General features: G+C 42.7%; 1 protein-coding gene across 2 annotated transcripts in view; it reads right to left on the bottom strand.

Annotated features, from left to right (window-relative positions):
- The window catches only part of ube2j1 (ubiquitin-conjugating enzyme E2, J1), a 53977-nt gene that overhangs the window by 19995 nt on the left and 15690 nt on the right, over positions 1-18292 (bottom strand). For both annotated transcript variants that reach the window (XM_047388460.1, XM_047388459.1), the window contains exons 2-4: positions 10766-10839; positions 9387-9518; positions 8880-8964 (exon numbers count right to left, since the gene is read on the bottom strand). In XM_047388460.1, the coding sequence (XP_047244416.1) occupies positions 8880-8964; positions 9387-9518; positions 10766-10825 (277 nt within the window). In that variant the 5' untranslated portion in view covers positions 10826-10839. The remainder of the gene's footprint in view (positions 1-8879; positions 8965-9386; positions 9519-10765; positions 10840-18292) is intronic.

Below are 18292 nucleotides of genomic sequence, written 5' to 3'. Positions count from 1 at the left end.
CAAAGTTCTACACAAAAAAAAAGAAAAGGGTAAAATATCTAACTAAACAAAATAAAAAGAGCAGTGAGTTTGTATGAGATCAAACCAGCAGTTATGGCAAAATAAAAAGGGAATATGGTTGAACGAAGCTTTGGGAGCGCCCCTCCCAAAGTGTAGCTCAGCGGGACACAGGCGGTCATAAAACCCCCAAGCAAAGTTGTAAACTCAGCCCACACAAAGGATCATAAACCTTTATGGCGGAGAGACCGGGGGGGTGGGGTGGGGGGGTGGTTGAAGAGTTCTACGCGTCCGCGGATACTCAGCAAAGCAGTCCGTTTTCTTCCTTGGTGGCCTTCGTGGCAGAAAGGTAGAAATATTATGACGGACCGTCACAAGTCGACTGGTACAAAAACAAGGAGGAAAATTGCGTCTCCTTGAAAACTCCGTGGTTTTTTGGTTACGTGTTAAACTCACGTCTTCGATCGGTAAAGCTGAAAACTTACAAGCCTTATTCCTGTAAGTTTAATTCGCTTAGTTTTCTCGTTGGCCAATGAAGGAGAATGAATAAAATCCACGTGGGACTTTTTCTCCAGAGGGATGCGCTTCAGTTACTGGTCCAGTTTCCAGCGTGAAAAGCAAATGCTGGGCCATCTCATACTCTGTTATATAGTTGACGGTGGCCTCAGGGCTGCGACGCCCCCGTCCTATCAGCCGCGGTGCCCGCTGGGATTTGTAGGAACAAGCTATCCTGCGGTACAAAATGGCCGATGAGGTTGGAAAGGCATAGTGGCGTCCAGCAACGTGCAAATGGTCCAATATTCAGCAAACAAGTGGTCCAACACATGCTTTTTGTATATCTAATGTTTTAATACAGACATTGATGCTTAAAACATGCTATTTTGATTTGCCTAATGTGATATTCTAATTTTAATAGACGCTGAATTTCGGGGTTTCTTTATCTGTAAGCCATAATCATCATAATTACGAGATATAAAAATTTTATTTTACTCTATGTGGAATGAAATTAACCATTTAACTTTCTGACTTTTATGCAATATTAAACTTTTTTTAGATGTATCTGTATACATAATTACAGTAGTGTACAAAGATCCATTAATAGATCCATTAAATTGAATTGAATTGAAATTGAATTAATAACATGTTCAGACCCAACTTGGGCACGACATTGCGAAACCCCAGCGGGTGAAGCAGCGGGTAAGGCATGGCTAGGCATGTTAATTAGTCTTTTAACGTAAAGAGGGTTAAGGAACCTTTGTCTTTGATTTAATCTTTTTGTTAATTTAAACCAGTTTTAGTTTAAGTTAGTGGGCCAGTTGGGGAAAATGCCACTGCTCCATTTGATAAAAGTCTCAGGATGAAAGAAGGGAAGTGTGCTATGCCCACAGAGAACTGAAATGAGTTTTGTTAAACTCAATAATCATATCTGACCAAAAGAAGAACGCACACAAATTTAAATGTTCTTGTAACTCATATTATCCAAGAGTCGTGGCCAGAAAGGATCTCCAGCAGAGGTCCATGTTGCAACGGTTCTGAAGACGCTTCTGACTGAAAACAATCTTAAAACAGCACAATACTCTGCAGAGCTTCCACAGCAGTCCTCAGAACAGAACCAGCCTTCTTCATCAGCTTGTTGAGCTTTTGAAATTCCCTAGCTGTGATCCTGCTACCCCAACAGATGATGGCACACAAAGCCATTAACCTGAATTTAGTTTTGATGTAAAAGGGGAAGAGGGGGATTCTGTCACTTTGAACATGATTGAAAAGACAGCAGGTCCTTACATAAAAGTTCAAAGCCAAATTTTAGTGAAATAATATAGGAGACATTTGCCATTTAAAAATACAAAATTTTACAAACATTCTAATGTGTTTCCAGTGATGAGGAAAACATAAATAGAACGCAATACTGATACCAGTATTGGTATCAGTATTATTTTTAATGTTTCTGAAAATCGACAGGCTTTAAAGAAGAAATGTATAATGGAAGTTAGCAAATAATTATTTGGGTGCAACGATACTTCTATTCGTATTATGAATATCCGGTGCAGTCCTGTCAGTTCGGTATGCAAATGTACCAAAGGACTACAGGATAGTTTTGGGTTTTTAATAGTTTTTTGCAGCACTAGTGGTCTTTATTTTCTTATTTTTAAGAAAGTGAGTTGACAGGAAATGGGGAGAGAGAGTGGAGAAAGACATGAGGCAAAGGTCAACGGGGCAGCACTCAAACCCATAACAGGCTGCGTCGAGGACTAAGGCCTCAGTACATGGGTCACTACAGCGCTGTTTTATACCTGAACACGTGCAGAATGTTTATGTGAGAACTAAATGTGCAATGCAACGTTCTGTAGCGCAGTTTTAAAAATGTATACTAAAACAAAACAGATAGGACTTCACATAAGATGCAAGTCGATGGAATCCTCTTAATGAGAGGAGATTTTCCCAAAAGCAGATTCATGCTGCATTCAGGTACAGCTGGGACACTAGGTTGTTCAAATGTTGAAACAACTCCAAAAGAACTGAAACATGTTTTATTCTCAAATATGGCCACAGTCTTGTTCAAATATACAGGGGTTGGACAATGAAACTGAAACACCTGTCATTGTAAAGCTCGGCAAAAGAGGACTTCGCACACCATTGCCTTCAATCCACCTGGCAAATGTCTGCTCTCTAAACAACAAGATGGACGAGCTGCTTCTCCTCACCAGTAAAAACTCAGACCTCCGCGGATCAGCGGTTCTCTGCTTCACTGAGACATGGCTGAGTGAAAACATCCCAGATCGCGCACTGCTGATGCCGGACTTCCAGCTGTTCAGAGCGGATCGCAGTGCGGAGCTATCGGGGAAGAGGCGAGGAGGCGGAATCTGCTTTTATATAGATGAAGGTTGGTGCAGTGACGTAAGAGTGCTGGGAAAAACATGTAGCCCGGATCTGGAGTCATTTTCCATAATCTGTAAACCGTTTTATTCACCGAGAGTTTTCCTCGTTTATAATAATTGGCTCATATTTTCCACCGCATGGCTGCACGTCTGCCGCTGAAAAACATCTCGCTGAGCTGATTACAGACGTAGAGAAAAAATACACAGACTCTTTCATCATAATACTGGGAGATTTTAACAGAGCAAACCTCTCCAATGAACTCCCCACATACAGACAGCATATTAAGTGTCCCACCAGAGACAAAAACACACTGGACCATTGTTACACAGCTTTAAAGGACTCATATCATGCTGTTACCGGGGCTGCTCTGGGTTTTTTGGATCATTATCTAATCCACCTCATCCCAACCTACAGACAGAAATTAAGAGCTTCCAAACCCATGGTTCACACTGTTAAGAAGTGGACTGAGGAATCAAAGCAGATGCTACAGGCCTGCTTTGAATGCACAGACTGGACTGTTTTTGAAACCTCAGCCACTGACCTAAACCAACTAACTGATGTGGTGACATCATACATCAGTTTCTGTGAGGACATGTGTGTGCAGACCAAGACCTTCTGCACCTTTGGGAATAACAAGCCATGGTTTTACTCCACACCTCAGGAATCTGCGCAGGGAAAAGGAAGAAGCTCACAGCAGTGGAGATTGGGCGCGGTACAGGCAGGCCAGGAACAAACTAACAAAGGAGATCAAAGCAGCCAAGAGAAGCTACAGTGAGAAGCTTAAGAACAGCCTTTCTACTGGTGACACTTCAGCTGTATGGACTGGTCTGAGAAACCTGACTGCCTATAGGAGCCCCCCCGCCCATCCTGAACAGAATCCTCTCCTGGCTAATCGTCTGAATGGCTTTTACTGCAGACATGACAGGAAGCCGTTCACGCCTCAAATCATCTTCTCCACATCCCATACAGGAACAAGTTCTTCCCACAAAGCTACCAACCCCCTACCTTCAGATCCTCCGCCTGCACTAAAGATCTCAGAGGAAGATGTAAACGGGCACTTTCAGCGCATGAAAACAAAGAAAGCTGGAGGATCTGATAACATGTCCCCATCATGCCTGAAAGCTTGTGCAAATCAACTCGCTCCGATCTTCACAATGATCTTCAACAAATCACTGGAGAAATGTGAGGTCCCCTCCTGCCTCAAACGATCCAACATCATCCCGGTTCCCAAGAAACCCACCATCCTAGGATTAAATGACAACAGGCCTGTAGCCCTGACGTCTGTGGTCATGAAATCCTTTGAGCGGCTGGTGTTGAAGCACCTGAAAGACCTCACAGGCCCCCTGCTGGACCCCCTGCAATTTGCTTACCGAGCAAACAGATGATGCTGTTAACTTAGGTCTACACTTCATCCTGCAACACCTTGACCACCCAGGGACGTACGCCAGGATCCTGTTTGTAGACTTCAGCTCGGCCTTCAACACCATCATACCAGACATCCTCCACCAGAAGCTCACCCAGCTCAACGTCCCAGCCTCCACCTGTCAGTGGATCAACAGCTTCCTGACGGACCAACAGCAGCAGGTGAGACTGGGGAGCATCTTCTCCCGCAGCAGATCAATAAGTATTGGTGCCCCCGAGGGGTGTGTTCTATCCCCACTCCTCTTCTCCCTGTACACAAATGACTGCACCTCATCGGACTCGTCCGTGAAACTCCTTAAGTTTGCAGATGACACCACTGTCATTGGACTGATCCAGGATGGTGATGAGTCTGCATACAGACAGCAGGTGGATCGGCTGGTACACTGGTGCGGTCAGAACTACCTTGAACTCAACCCACTCAAGACTGTGGAAATGGTGGTGGACTTTCAGAGAACACCACCCCCATACACCCCCCTCACCATCCTCAACAACACTGTATCGGCCGTGGACCACTTCAGGTTCTTAGGAACCACCATCTCTGAGGACCTGAGATGGTCTTCACACATAGACACTGTTCGAAAGAAGGCTCAGCAGAGACTGTACTTCCTGAGGCAACTCAAGAAGTTCAACCTTCCACAGGAGCTGCTGGTCATCTTCTACACTGCCATCATTCAATCTGTCCTGTTGAACATTCAATAGAGTACAGAACAACAGCATACAGATGTTGCAAATGCACCTTTTCTATTAGATATGTGTATATTGTACATTGTAAATTGTACATTTGCATATTCTGTAATGCAGAATATTGCATTGTACATTGTATATTGTACATGGTAAATTTGTATATTCTGTAATGCAAAAACAGAACAAAAGAGCAAAGTGTACCGGTGTCAAATTCCTTGTTTGTATGTATGAACTTGGCAATAAAGCTGATTCTGATTTTAGTGCGGGAGGTTTCATGGCTAAATTGGACCAGCCTGGTAGCCAGTCTTCATTGATTGCACATTGCACCAGTAAGAGCAGAGTGTGAAGGTTCAATTAGCAGGGTAAGAGCACAGTTTTGATCAAAATATTGAAATGCACACAACATTATGGGTGACATACCAGAGTTCAAAAGAGGACAAATTGTTGGTGCACGTCTTGCTGGCGCATCTGTGACCAAGACAGCAAGTTTTTGTGATGTATCAAGAGCCACGGTATCCAGGGTAATGTCAGCATACCACCAAGGACGAACCACATCCAACAGGATTAACTGTGGACGCAAGAGGAAGCTGTCTGAAAGGGATGTTCGGGTGCTAACCCGGATTGTTTCCAAAAAACATAAAACCACGGCTGCCCAAATCACGGCACAATTAAATGCGCACCTCAACTCTCCTGTTTCCACCAGAACTGTCCGTCGGGAGCTCCACAGGGTCAATATACACGGCCGGGCTGCTATAGCCAAACCTCTGGACACTCATGCCAATGCCAAACGTCGGTTTCAATGGTGCAAGGAGCGCAAATCTTGGGCTGTGGACAATGTGAAACATGTATTGTTCTCCGATGAGTCCACCTTTACTGTTTTCCACCACATCCGGGAGAGTTACGGTGTGGAGAAGCCCAAAGAAGCGTACCACCCAGACTGTTGCATGCCCAGAGTGAAGCATGGGGGTGGACCAGTGATGGTTGGGGCTGCCATCATGGCATTCCCTTGGCCCAATACTTGTGCTAGATGGGCGCGTCACTGCCAAGGACTACTGAACCATTCTTGAGGACCATGTGCATTCAATGGTTCAAACATTGTATCCTGAAGGCAGTGCCATGTATCAGGATGACAATGCAGCAATACACACAGCAAGACTGGTGAAAGATTGGTTTGATGAACATGAAAGTGAAGTTGAACATCTCCCATGGCCTGCACAGTCACCAGATCTAAATATTATTGAGCCACTTTGGGGTGTTTTGGAGGAGCGAGTCAGGAAACGTTTTCCTCCACCAGTATCACGTAGTGACCTGGCCACTATCCTGCAAGAAGAATGGCTTAAAATCCCTCTGACCACTGTGCAGGACTTGTACAGGTCCTTCTCAAAATATTAGCATATTGTGATAAAGTTCATTATTTTCCTTAATGTAATGATGAAAATTTAACATTCATGTATTTTAGATTCATTGCACACTAACTGAAATATTTCAGGTCTTTTATTGTCTTAATACGGATGATTTTGGCATACAGCTCATGAAAACCCAAAATTCCTATCTCACAAAATTAGCATATCATTAAAAGGGTCTCTAAACGAGCTATGAACCTAATCATCTGAATCAACGAGTTAACTCTAAACCCCTGCAAAAGATTCCTGAGGCCTTTAAAACTCCCAGCCTGGTTCATCACTCAAAACCCCAATCATGGGTAAGACTGCAGACCTGACTGCTGTCCAGAAGGCCACTATTGACACCCTCAAGCAAGAGGGTAAGACACAGAAAGAAATTTCTGAACGAATAGGCTGTTCCCAGAGTGCTGTATCAAGGCACCTCAGTGGGAAGTCTGTGGGAAGGAAAAAGTGTGGCAGAAAACGCTGCACAACGAGAAGAGGTGACCGGACCCTGAGGAAGATTGTGGAGAAGGGCCGATTCCAGACCTTGGGGGACGTGCGGAAGCAGTGGACTGAGTCTGGAGTAGAAACATTCAGAGCCACCGTGCACAGGCGTGTGCAGGAAATGGGCTACAGGTGCCGCTTTCCCCAGGTCAAGCCACTTTTGAACCAGAAACAGCAGCAGAAGCACCTGACCTGGGCTACAGAGAAGCAGCACTGGACTGTTGCTCAGTAGTCCAAAGTACTTTTTTCGGATGAAAGCAAATTCTGCATGTCATTCGGAAATCAAGGTGCCAGAGTCTGGAGGAAGACTGGGGAGAAGGAAATGCCAAAATGCCAGAAGTCCAGTGTCAAGTACCCACAGTCAGTGATGGTCTGGGGTGCCGTGTCAGCTGCTGGTGTTGGTCCACTGTGTTTTATCAAGGGCAGGGTCAATGCAGGTAGCTATCAGGAGATTTTGGAGCACTTCATGCTTCCATCTGCTGAAAAGCTTTATGGAGATGAATATTTCACTTTTCAGCACGACCTGGCACCTGCTCACAGTGCCAAAACCACTGGTAAATGGTTTACTGACCATGGTATCACTGTGCTCAATTGGCCTGCCAACTCTCCTGACCTGAACCCCATAGAGAATCTGTGGGATATTGTGAAGAGAACGTTGAGAGACTCAAGACCCAACACTCTGGATGAGCTAAAGGCCGCTATCGAAGCATCCTGGGCCTCCATAAGACCTCAGCAGTGCCACAGGCTGATTGCCTCCATGCCACGCCGCATTGAAGCAGTCATTTCTGCCAAAGGATTCCCGACCAAGTATTGAGTGCATAACTGTACATGATTATTTGAAGGTTGACGTTTTTTGTATTAAAAACACTTTTCTTTTATTGGTCGGATGAAATATGCTAATTTTGTGAGATAGGAATTTTGGGTTTTCATGAGCTGTATGCCAAAATCATCCGTATTAAGACAATAAGAGACCTGAAATATTTCAGTTAGTGTGCAATGAATCTAAAATATATGAATGTTAAATTTTCATCATGACATTATGGAAAATAATGAACTTTATCACAATATGCTAATATTTTGAGAAGGACCAGTATATGTCATTCCCAAGACAAATTGACGCTGTATTGGCCGCAAAAAGAGGCTCTACAACATACTAATAAATTATTGTGGTCTAAAACCAGGTGTTTCAGTTTCATTGTCCAACCCCTGTATACCATTAACATAGACTGTGGTTATTTTGTTGTATAATCTATCTGTCCAGGCATTGGCTACGTCTGCTTAGTCTACTTTATCTATTGAAAACATTCAGTCAGTTCTGTACTTTCCAATATTAAAACTTTTTAGAACATAATAAAGTAAAATTAATTACAGAAATTGAAACAGGTTATTTTACTGCAGATCGAAGCAAAAAAAAAAAATCATATTTTTTATTTATTTGTTTGATTGAAGCATACTGAAAACATAACGAACATGACTTTAAAACGTGAATACATACGAACTGTGATTTGTGTGTACTGTTACACCCTTATTTACTAGTTATTTTTGTTTTGTTGTGTTTCCAAAGACACATAACATACCAAAGGAAATATTTCACACTAAAACCAACTTTAAAAACCTAATATTTTGTGGAAGTCAAATTTGAAGTTAATTATCTGAAGTACAGAAAATGCTTTACTGTTGTCTGAGCATGCTAAAACAGTATTGCCATGATTTGTTGCCCTACTAATTATTTACTTTTGGTGATTATTAGCAGATTATAGAAATTGTGCTTTTGCTGGATATACATATTAGTTAAGTTTATTTATACATTGCCAATTCCCAACACGTATCATCTTAAGGCATTTTACCCAAAAAAATGTTTAAATGAAAACGTCAATTCTATGAAAAGTTCAAATTTGAAGCTCCACAAACTCTAATGCGCAGTTGTTGGGGTAATGAAACAAGAAAAAGAAACCAGAACATGACTCACTAACAAGGTGTAAAACAGACCTTACTTTTAATAATACTTACTGCTCCAAGAAGGTTGCCAAGTCTCTGGGTGGTGCCCTGAGATGCTCAAACAAATCTTCTTCCCAACTTCAAATCTGCCATTTGGCTGTGAGGAAATAACAAAACAAGACAAGCTGAACGCAAGTGGCTGGCTACAGATGACTGAATACAACACAATTGTTCCAAAGTTATTACAGACAGAGTGAGTTTGAAAAACCCGATAACAATATGAAAATTTCTGTTGTGAAAATGTTTTCTCACATACAAATAATGCCAACAAAATAATCAAAACAATACAAACAGGACAAACTGCAGAAGAAAGGGAGATTCACAATAATTTAGAATAATCCTAATTAGATGATTCTTATAGCAGGTGTGTTCATATAAATCAACCAGTGCAGCATCCCCACGTAGTCATCATGACATACTGTAGCCAGTCACAGCCACAAGTTCAAAAAGATGCTGACCTTTTTTCAGTCTTTGATACTCCAATCTGATGTCTGTGACTAAAATGTCACTAAAACTTACTGTTAGCAAGATGATGCTGGGAGGCTTCATGGGGTACTCTGGGGGAAGCACAATCCTGCCATGGTACACACCACCATCAAAATCAGAATCTGGAGGCCCACGTACAGAAAAGTGCCATTCGAAGAGGTTGTCCTGAAACCACAAACCACAAGCTTTTTCTAATTGGTCATAATTTGATTCAGACGTCTAAGTGTGTGGAACACAGTCACATTCCAAAATCTGAGCTGCGAGACCACCTACCAGTTTGAAGGTGACCATCCTAGCCAAACAGCTGTGTCGGGTATGGAGTAGGGTTGGGTATGGAGTCTCAAGAAGCAACTGGAACTGGGACTAACATTCTGATTCTCCTGAAATCTTTCAGATTTTGAAATTTCCTCGAGAGATGTTCTAATCTTTGATCTCCCCGAGAACTTCATCAAATCCATCATCTTCAAATGGACCACATGGTACCACAACAAACCTGCCAAAAGACGGCTGCCCACCAGAACTCACAGACTGAGCAGGGAGGGCATTAATAAGAGAGCTACCACATGGACCAAAGGTTACCCGGGAGGAGCTCCAGAGATCCACAACAGAGACTGGAGTATCTGTTCGTAGAACAACAATAAGTTGTATACTCCATAGAGCTGGAATGAATGGAAGATTGGCTAGGAAAAAGCCACTACTTAGTTCTAAAACTAGGAAGGCTCGTTTTGCAGCATGGACTGGGAAATTGGTCTGCGTCCAGGGAAAGATGGATGGTGCTAAATGTTGGGATCTTCTTGAGCAAAACCCGTGTCACTCTGTCTGTGATATGAGACTAGGACGAAGGTTCTAGTCTATGTTCACAAGCAAAAACCATCCAACATGAATGTTCTGAACCAGTTTTACAGATTTGGCAATATGTTGCGAGCTCAGAGAGACTTATCAAAAGCCCCTTGAAGCTGTAATTGCTGCAAAAGGTGCCTCTACAAGTACTGACTTTAGGAGGGGGGGGGGGGGGGGGGGTGAACAGTTAAGCATGCTAAAGTTTTTTTTCATTTGTTGTTTGCTTCACAATAAAAAATTATACATCTTCAAAGTTGTAGGCTTGTTCTGTAAATGAAACAGTGCAAACTCTGAAACAATCCCTTTTAATTCCAGGTTGTGACAAAACAAAACCTGAAAAAAATCCAAGGGGGGGTGGATACTTTTGCAAGGCATTGTTTTTTCTCTCAATTGTTTAAAATTCTTTATTCAATGGTTTCCACTAATATAATGCTTTTACCCTTGGCTTGTTTCAACAGACGCAGTTACAAAATTAGAGACAGACTAATAAGATACACTGTACTGCTGTGTATAAAACATGCTACATAAAGTGTAGTCTGTTCACCATTTGGGTCAAATTCTTTTAAACTTACCTCCAGTGGCTGGGCGTGGTAGTGCTCAGTTGGATCCCTTAGTTCTGCAGCTTCTTTCATAAGCCTCTTCACCGCTAGTGCAGACAGCAAAAATAGGTTAGCAACGAGGCAGACGTAACAGTTCCCATTTCTGTGAAATTACTACCTGGGTTTACAGAAGGAAACCACCAATTTATGTTTAAACTTCCACCCAAATACTACAATACATTTTAACTACAGTGGTTCAGATATAAACAGGGCCCAATGGGAGAGGGGACAAGCTTACACAAGGAGAATAATCTATTGTCACTTACAATGGGGGTAGAAGCCAATGTCCTTGCAAATGTGAATTATAAACTTTTTTTTTATTTCAATACAACTCTGATTCTTTAAATTCCTGAGTAGATATGTTTATGTATTTTATTAGCTGTTTGTATTACTGCCTTTGTGCCCAGGTCTCCTATTTATTTGGGGATTAATACAGGATGTAATAATAATAATAATAATAATAAATACACAAGTATATTACAGTGAACACTGAACAGTTACCAGTGTTTTTCAATCCTGGTCCTCAAGCAGAAACTGGTAATCAGCTATAAAACAAAATCAGGGAGACATCTAAAACATGCAGGACTGTGTGCTTTAACTGCAATCATCTAAATCAGGTGTGTTAAAGCAGGGATACCTCTAAAACATGCAAAGTAGTGTGCCTTGAGGACCAGGGTTGACAAACAAAGTTATACACACTTGAAGTTTTCTGTTATTTTTTCCTATTTGTTGTTTGCGTCACACAAAAAATGATACATTTTCAAACTTTTAGGCATGTTCTGTAAGTGAAACGGCTCTCAAACAATCCATTTTATTTCCAGGTTGTGAGGCAACAAAACATGAAAAATGCCAAGGGGGTGAATACTTTTGCAATGCACTGTATTCAACACTTGGCCTGAAACACACATCTACTGGTCCTTCTCAAAAAATTAGCATATTGTGATAAAGTTCATTATTTTCCATAATGTCATGATGAAAATTTAACATTCATATATTTTAGATTCATTGCACACTAACTGAAATATTTCAGGTCTTTTATTGTCTTAATACGGATGATTTTGGCATACAGCTCATGAAAACCCAAAATTCCTATCTCACAAAATTAGCATATTTCATCCGACCAATAAAAGAAAAGTGTTTTTAATACAAAAAACGTCAACCTTCAAATAATCATGTACAGTTATGCACTCAATACTTGGTCAGAAATCCTTTTGCAGAAATGACTGCTTCAATGTGGCGTGGCATGGAGGCAATCAGCCTGTGGCACTGCTGAGGTCTTATGGAGGCCCAGGATGCTTCGATAGCGGCCTTTAGCTCATCCAGAGTGTTGGGTCTTGAGTCTCTCAACGTTCTCTTCACAATATCCCACAGATTCTCTATGGGGTTCAGGTCAGGAGAGTTGGCAGGCCAATTGAGCACAGTGATACCATGGTCAGTAAACCATTTACCAGTGGTTTTGGCACTGTGAGCAGGTGCCAGGTCATGCTGAAAAATGAAATCTTCATCTCCATAAAGCTTTTCAGCAGATGGAAGCATAAAGTGCTCCAAAATCTCCTGATAGCTAGCTGCATTGACCCTGCCCTTGATAAAACACAGTGGACCAACACCAGCAGCTGACACGGCACCCCAGACCATCACTGACTGTGGGTACTTGACACTGGACTTCTGGCATTTTGGCATTTCCTTCTCCCCAGTCTTCCTCCAGACTCTGGCACCTTGATTTCCGAATGACATGCAGAATTTGCTTTCATTCGAAAAAAGTACTTTGGACCACTGAGCAACAGTCCAGTGCTGCTTCGCTGTAGCCCAGGTCTGGGGAATGCGGCACCTGTAGCCCATTTCCTGCACACGCCTGTGCACGGTGGCTCTGGATGTTTCTACTCCAGACTCAGTCCACTGCTTCCGCAGGTCCCCCAAGGTCTGGAATCGGCCCTTCTCCACAATCTTCCTCAGGGTCCGGTCACCTCTTCTCGTTGTGCAGCGTTTTCTGCCACACATTTTCCTTCCCACAGACTTCCCACTGAGGTGCCTTGATACAGCACTCTGGGAACAGCCTATTCGTTCAGAAATGTCTTTCTGTGTCTTACCCTCTTGCTTGAGGGTGTCAATAGTGGCCTTCTGGACAGCAGTCAGGTCGGCAGTCTTACCCATGATTGGGGTTTGGAGTGATGAACCAGGCTGGGAGTTTTAAAGGCCTCAGGAATCTTTTGCAGGTGTTTAGAGTTAACTCGTTGATTCAGATGATTAGGTTCATAGCTCGTTTAGAGACCCTTTTAATGATATGCTAATTTTGTGAGATAGGAATTTTGGGTTTTCATGAGCTGTATGCCAAAATCATCCGTATTAAGACAATAAAAGACCTGAAATATTTCAGTTAGTGTGCAATGAATCTAAAATATATGAATGTTAAATTTTCATCATGACATTATGGAAAATAATGAACTTTATCACAATATGCTAATTTTTTGAGAAGGACCTGTATTGCGTGAATCCAACTAGTGTAAACACCCATATCATAGGAATGTTACACCAGTCCTTCTGAGGACGTTGAGGATTTTAACTCTCTGAGAAGGTGGGGTTACCTTCTGCCCCGATATTCCTTACTATACGCTCATAAAGTCTGAACAGTGAAGTGAAAGTGCTCTTGTGAAAAGTGAAATATATCATACCATTCTTAGAACAAGGACATGAGTAACAATAGGGGTTGATGTCAGTTTTCTGTGTCATTTAAAAAAAAAGTAAACATCAAGTTCAAAGGGAGGTCAAGCTTCCAGGCAGCCAGGTAAATATCAAGGCAAACGCCATCAGTGACTAGCCCAGTGTGGGAGAAAAGAGGATGGGAATGAAAGTTAGAATTTAGGAATGGTAAATTAAAACTTGGAGGTTGTACAGGGAATCATTAATAGTTGCTAATAGTTAAACCAATCACTGTTACCCAAACGTGGTGCTCTGATTAGTTAGTCTGACTGAAAATCTTAATATTCTAATATTATTAATAATTTTGGTAATAATTGTTAATTATAATTAATAATTGTTTCTAAAAGCCAAACCAAACCTATTTGCTGCAGAACACCTAATACCACAAGCAAATAACATTTGGTTGAATCCAATTATGCTCCTATGTTTTTTACTAATACCCTGAGGAATAGGTGTCAATAATTTTACATGATGTTGGAATGGAGGGGAGTGGTAGCTCTAATGAGTCCCACAAATACATTTTTCATGGACACACTTCGAAGTGAAAGTTCAAGAGATGTGCTTGTGAAGAATCTCATTTAAAATATTGTATTATCAGAGAAACATTATAATGTTTAGTTTGAGGTACTCCCAAGTAGTACATTTGGTACTACTGTTAATCTTTTACAGGCTGAAAAACTAGTGTATGTCAGAACCTGACGTAATCTTGATAACTACATCCACACCATATTAAAGTCAGGACAAATTTGAGGTTGTGGTGGCAGCTAAGCAGTTGGCTTCCAGTTCCAAACAGCTGTGTAAACAGTTCACTCATCTGAACCACCTTAACATGGTTTTTAACCTGGAGTTGATCCAACATTGTCACATTTGCTGAAAGCTTGTTGGCTATTTTTTCTTCACAATTCCGATTTACCAATCGCCAATTTTAAATTAGTTTGCAGTGTACAAACCACTGGCTCATTTTTAACAAAACACCAGAGTTGCCTGATCCAGTGAAATTATTTGCTACACCATTATGTCCACTGACCTCAAGAGGCTCCTTTAACAGTATTTTTTTTCTCGTTTGTTTGCAAGCCTGCCACACCTTGCTGTCACACTTTGATGCACAGCTGAAGTCACTTCCTCTTCATCCAAGAACCGCATAAAAGCTCCAGCCACCCAGTGCTATTGCTATCGTTAGACTTATGGTTTCGTGAGCTCTTTTACTTAGAGAAGTCCAACTGAAGCTTTATACACCTATGAACCCCTTTGAACCATTCTACTGAAAATTGGTTTACTACTCAAAGCTTCATTCATTGTACCATGGGTGACACCTGTTGCTGTACAGCCTTTTAAAGATGGCTGAGTCAAATTACTTAAATAAAGCTTCATTTAAAATGGATCGGTTGTTTTTCTCATATATAAAGTATTTTTAATAATTTATTACATCAAACTCAACATTTTTTTTCTTGATCAGGTTCGAGCAATGAAAGAGCTGCGAAGCCCAATTAGAATTCTAATGTTTATTATTATTATTATTCTCTAAGAAATGAAGTGGTTTTATGGAGGCCCCAACATGTACGAAAACTCAACAAACCTCGTACTCGTCGTCTTCTGCTTATCCGGGACCGGGTTGCGGGGGCAGCAGACTCAGCAGAGACGCCCAGACGTCCCTCTCCCCAGACACCTCCTCCAGCTCCTCCGGGGGGAGCCCAAGGCATTCCCAGGCCAGCCGAGAGACATAGTCCCTCCAGCGTGTCATGCGCCATCCCCTGGGCCTCCTCCCGGTGGGACGTGCCTGGAACACCTCCCGAGGAAGGCTTCCAGGAGGCATCCGGTATAGATGCCCGAGCCACCTCAACTGGCTCCTCTCGATGTGGAGGAGCAGCAGCTCTACTCCGAGACCCTCCCGGATGGCCGAGCTCCTCACCCTATCTCTAAGGGAGTGCCTGGGCCACCCTGTGGAGGAAGTTCATTTCAGCCGCTTGCATCCGGGATCTCGTTCTTTCGGTCATGACCCAAAGTTCTTGGCTATAGGTGAGGGTAGGAACGTAGACCGACCGGTAAATCGAGAGCTTCGCTTTTCGGCTCAGCTCTCTCTTCACCACAAAGGATCGGCACAGCGCCCCCATTACTGTGGCAGCCGCACCGATCCGTCTGTCGATCTCCCGCTCCATTCTTCCCTCACTCGTAAACAAGACCCGAGATACTTAAACTCCTCCACTTGAGGCAGAAACTCCCCTCCAACCTGAAGAGGACAAGCCACCCTTGTCCGGTCGAGAACCATGGCCTCGGACTTGGAGGAGCTGATCTTGATCCCAGCCTCTTCACACTCGGCTGCGGACCGCCCCAGTGCATGCTGTAGGTCTTGGCTAGATGGGGCCAGCAGGACCACGTCATCTGCAAAAAGAAGAGACGAAACCCTCTGGTCCCCAAACCAGACCCCCTCCGGCCCTTGGCTGCGCCTAGAAATCCTGTCCATAAAAGTTATGAACAGGACCGGTGACAAAGGGCAGCCCTGCCGGAGTCCAACATGCACTAGGAACAGGTCCGACTTAGTGCCGGCAATGCGAACCAAACTCCTGCTCCGCTTGTACAGAGACAGGATGGCTCCTAGTAAAGAGCCACCGATTCCATACTCCTGGAGCACCCCCACAGGGCATCACGAGGGACACAGTCGAATGCTTTCCCCAGGTCCACAAAACACATGTGGACCAGTTGGGCAAACTCCCATGAACCCTCGAGTACCCTGTAGAGGGTATAGAGCTGGTCCAGTGTCCCACGGCCGGGACGAAAACCACACTGCTCCTCCTGAAGCCGGGGTTCGACTATCGGCCGGACTCTCCTCTCCAATACCGTGGCGTAGGCCTTACCTGGGAGGCTGAGGAGTGTGATCCCCCTGTAGTTGTGCAACAAACCTTGCACAAAAATGTCCCCCTAGTAAAATTTTAGTCCATATCCACACAGAGCCGAAGACGTGTCCCCACAGAAAAGTTTGACTATAAAGATGAAACCACCCGAAGATGTAGGGTTAGGGTTTTGCCACGCTAGTGAGTGGTGCTGTAAAGCAGCAACAGAGGTAAAAAAAAAATTTAATCACATTGTGCATGTGTGGATAGTGTTGTAGGAAAAAGACGAACATGGCGATCAAAGCATCTGTAGATGTACACTACCGGTCAAACGTTTTAGAACGTCTTTCTCAAATATTGGTTTTCTTTATGTCTATTTACATTGTACGTAGATTCTCACAGAAGGCATCAAAACTATAATGAATACATATCGAATTATGTAGCAAGCAAAAAATTGTAAAAGAACTTTAAATATGTTTTTAGATTCCTTAAAAACAGCCACCCTTTGCTGTAATGACTGAAATATTAACCTTTGGCTGTCTCTCAATGGACCTCTGGGAAGTTCTTTCAAAACTATGGAAAACTATTTCAGGTGACCACCTCATGAAGCTAATGGAGAGAATGCCAAGAGAACAAAGCAGTAATCAAAGCAAAGGTTGGTTATGCGTGTTGAGGGAGAAGGAAGGGAAGCTTGCCAGTTTGTAGCCAGTTAAGCGGTTAGACCTGCTCACACAAAGTCGCCACAGGGGTTTGAACTTTACTACTCTGGGAGCACGTTTCAAATGTAGTCGGTTTCACAGCTGCTTTGTGTGGACGAAACTCCCTATCCAACCAAGACGTTTTGCCGATACTCTTAAACTCAGCTTCGTGTGGACAGGGCCTTAGTATTTCAATGGAATTAAAAAGGGTAATGCCAAACGGCTTTACAGTGTGCCCTAAACTGAGATAGGCTGACTGGTATAACGCAGAGATTTTAAATTTGGTACAGAGATAGAACCCTCCAAGACAAGGGAAAAAAGTCTCTTGGAGGTTTGTCCTAAAACCAACAGGAAGTTGGTTTTTTAGGTCAAAGGGTATTGAGCGTTTTTGACATTTCATATTTTAAACTCTGATCAACTCCTCCTAGGGATATGGAGGTATTTGCTTGTAATTTGGTCAGTATCCCCTTAAGACATGGGGAATAAACAGTTGAGTTGAGTATGTCTTGGGGGCATGGTCAGGCATCAAACTGAGTTCTCAGCAAAAAATTAGAAACACTGTAACTTTTACATACAAAGGCAAAATTATACTAAACTTGGTGTGATTGATCCATTTTGGGTGCCGAATGATACTATGTGGTTATATGCGGACATCATCTAATGAACATGACAGTCTGTAGAAGCTTCAAGCTTTGTCTAAAAACACATAATAATTTCAAATTACATTTTTTAAATACTACAGGATATCTTTATGAATCCTTTGCCAGAAAACAGGAACTGATCATACCTTCCTTAAGGAAGATTGGATTTTGGCAGAATTTTGAAGACTTCTGGCCCGAGCAGAACTGACCGAAGGTAACTTTCAGGCTCGCTCATGGTACAGTCTAGTGGCGATGTGCAAAACTGAGCATACAATATGTCCAGCGTTTTATTGTCCCTACTGTAGCAGGTAACCTATTGGGTGAAGGTAGGTAAAGTGGAGGACATTGAGAGATGATTAGCAGAGAGGGAACATTCAGTTATCGCAATAACATGTAAACTCCCACGGTGGATCTTAAGCTAACAATAAGCAGCTCAATGTCATCATTGCAGAGAGTCTCTTTGATAGTTAAATGCCCAGAGTCGCACCATCTATCATTCACAAACATGTCCATGTTTATGTGCCCGTCCGGAGTTAGTGCAGTTAGCCATGTCTCAGTCAGGATAATTAAGCTGCTCTCTCTGTAGCCTCTCTGAAGCTGGGTTAGTGCAGCCAAGTCATCCAGTTTGTTGGGAAG

This window comes from Girardinichthys multiradiatus, chromosome 15, assembly GCF_021462225.1.
Source record: "Girardinichthys multiradiatus isolate DD_20200921_A chromosome 15, DD_fGirMul_XY1, whole genome shotgun sequence".
In the NCBI taxonomy this organism is placed as follows: domain Eukaryota; kingdom Metazoa; phylum Chordata; class Actinopteri; order Cyprinodontiformes; family Goodeidae; genus Girardinichthys; species Girardinichthys multiradiatus.
The sequence above is the reverse complement of the archived record's forward strand: the minus strand, read 5'-3'. Positions and strand labels throughout refer to the sequence as shown.